Source organism: Rhinoderma darwinii, chromosome 11 (assembly GCF_050947455.1).
Source record: "Rhinoderma darwinii isolate aRhiDar2 chromosome 11, aRhiDar2.hap1, whole genome shotgun sequence".
NCBI classification, from domain to species: domain Eukaryota; kingdom Metazoa; phylum Chordata; class Amphibia; order Anura; family Rhinodermatidae; genus Rhinoderma; species Rhinoderma darwinii.
Window position 1 is genome coordinate 38,747,082 of NC_134697.1, and position 2,835 is coordinate 38,749,916.

General features: G+C 37.0%; 1 protein-coding gene across 1 annotated transcript; it reads right to left on the minus strand.

Annotated features, from left to right (window-relative positions):
* Nucleotides 1–897: 897 nt before the first annotated feature.
* Nucleotides 898–1,842, minus strand: LOC142662951 (taste receptor type 2 member 9-like). The gene has a single exon (XM_075841245.1). It carries the CDS (start codon nt 1,840–1,842, stop codon nt 898–900), a length of 945 nt encoding a protein of 314 aa, XP_075697360.1.
* Nucleotides 1,843–2,835: the final 993 nt, after the last annotated feature.

Sequence of the window (2,835 nt, forward strand, 5' to 3'; positions counted from 1 at the left end):
CTAGGCACCATTTAGGACTTAGGGTTGATTCAGATGAGCGTTTTAACACGTCCGTGTGACGGCTGTTAAAACAACGGCCGTCATACGGACTCATGTATTTCAATTGGCCCGTTCACGCGATCGTTTTTCAATGGAGCGCGTGAAGGGTCCGTGAAAAAATAGGACATGTCCTATTTTACTGCGCTTCACGCATCAGTCCATAGACTCTAGTCTATGTGGGATGCGTGATAACGTGTCCGACAGGGGGGCACATCGGACGTGAAAAACTGCAGTTTTTCACGTCCGAGGTTGGCCACGTTCATGTAAATGTAGCCTTAACAGAAAATAAACCCTGGTAAGTGCACAAAATGCAGGACTGTCCCACTGCATCTCCCTAACAAAATGAATTGGGCAAGAAATTTTTTTTTATAAGTAAAAGTCCCCAAATGGGACTAAAAGTTCATAGTAATATTGAAAAAAATAACTTTGTAATAGGAAAAAAGAAAATAAACAATTTATTTTAAAATAAGTAATATTTATTAAGTAAGGTCCTTAAACAGGAAAACAAAAATACACACATATTTGATATCATCATAACTTTACTAATCATACAATAAAGTTACTATATCATTTAAGGGGATGGCATAAGAAAAAAAGAACCATGATGTAATTGCTTTTTTTATGCATTTCACCAATAAATAAATTCATATAAATAAAATGCCGACTTATACATACCCATAAATGATGTCTACAAATATCTAGAACTTGTGCAACAAAAAACCAAGGCCCTAAATCACTACATAGAAACAAAACTAAAAAAGAATGGCTGAAGGAATAGCGGTAGGCAAAACCAAAAATTCCTCTGACCCGTAAAGTCAAAAAGGGCTTCGCCCTTAAGAGGTTAATGTTCTTGAAGCACTAGCAAGTAGTGACTGTGACTTCTGTAGTGCCAAGACTAGATTGCATACATAGCAGCTTCTTTACAGCATTCGTAAGGTTTCTGTTCCCAAAGATTAAAATAACAGAATTTATGGTTGGAAACAAAGTAGTAACAATTAAACAAGCAGTAATTGTTATGTCACCTGGAAATCCTGATGGATCGTTTAGTAAAGAAAATGCAGTATAGAAAAGCAAGTAAACTATTAGCAGAGAAGTCATGGTTCTAGCTGCCGATAGATGAGTATTGACTTTAGCATGTCCATAACCTTCATTGTTCTGTCTCATGCGTTTCATATGCTGACATAGCGAGGCGATGATGGCTCCAGTCGTGAGAAATATTAAAGTAAAAGCCACAGAAGCAACAACGTTATATATCTGAAGTGTACAACTGCATTTGCTCTTGAATTGTGGAAACATTAATGTTGTTATATTTCCTGTAATGTTCATTGTAGTGAAGGAAGTGTCCAAGTAAATATCCCAATAAGATTGAATTCCAACACACCAAGACAGGACAACAGAAAAAGCTAGTAGCCAGGGCACCATTACCGGAAGATTTGCCTTTAGCTTGTAAAATAATGTTCCACGAAGTTGGACAATCTTAACACAATAGTAGAAACACAGACAGGTGGAGCACCAGAGACTGGACAAAGAAAGTGAAGTGATCACTATTAGAAGTGTGACCATTACCCTTTCTTGCATGTAGAAGTCCAAAAATAGAAGGTAAGCAACTTCTTGGAAAACAACTGCTCCTTGCAGGAAGATATTAGAAATCCCAATTCCATTGAGGATAAGATTAGAAGGGTTATGGTCACGGGTTCTCAGCCAGTCCAGAAAGTGAACTATCAGGATGAAACTATTTCCAGTTAATCCAGTTGCCAAACATAGAGAGTGGATGAGCAAATCAGTAGCTATAAAAGATGACATGTTGGAAAGTTTAGAATATTTTATGTATGTCCTATAAAGTTTAGTGATGGGTGTTATTCTGATAAAATTGAGGATTTCTGGATTTTTTCTAAATAAGATATAGGAAAATTGATGTATTTCGGGATCTCAGCTTTATTCTTGGATGCTTGATTGGATATCCATAATCTATCAAGTCAACCTGTTCTTTAACTGGTTGAAAACCAAGCAATTGGTTACAGTTACATGTCCCTCATGAGCTATGCTTTAGATTCCATGAATTAGAGTCTTCTTATTTAGATTTTGAAGAAGTTAATGGTTTCTTGTGTCTTTGCGTCTCCAAACCTGTGTCTGTGGACTCCAAGCAAGATTTCAATTTTGACATATTCCACTTCAATCCCTCGAAACACATTACCAATCACTGAAATAGATGGCAAAAATAACGTATTTGCATGTCAATAGCATACATGTGAATTACTTACACATCTCCACTTTCAGAAATACAAATCAGGTGGTTTGTTAAAAATATTTATTCTCTTTTATGGAAGACACAAATTGTCTTTGTAACTAGGTATATATTTCAGCATAATAAATAGCTTAGTTTTCCTATCAGGACAACTCCTGTTCATATGTCCTATTAGGGCATATAGATGTCATAGAGGGGGATCCCCCACTAACCAGCAGCGGCTCATTCCCCGGCCAACTCAGGCTGTCTAAAGATTACATGAATTGCCATTCATCTAAATGGTCGACATGTAATACCACAATTCCCCTTCAAGGGCTGCCACAGGGAGAATGTATAATTGTCTAAATCGTTCGCTGGCAAAATGAACCGTTTACTGGAGCTATCGGGAGGTATTCAGTGTATTCATACTCTCTAATATTCATTGTGTTTCAATTCTTCACCTTTTTCAAGATCTCTGCTTTCATCTAATAGAAATATCCTTGTTTCCATTCAGAAGCTGAAAACCTGCCCTGATGATGTTCAATTGACACAGGTCCACAGCTTGTTACAAG

Bases quoted from the DNA above. Each gene is read 5' to 3' on its own strand.
- LOC142662951 (XM_075841245.1), bottom strand. From the start codon at position 1,842: ATGTCATCTTTTATAGCTACTGATTTGCTCATCCACTCTCTATGTTTG.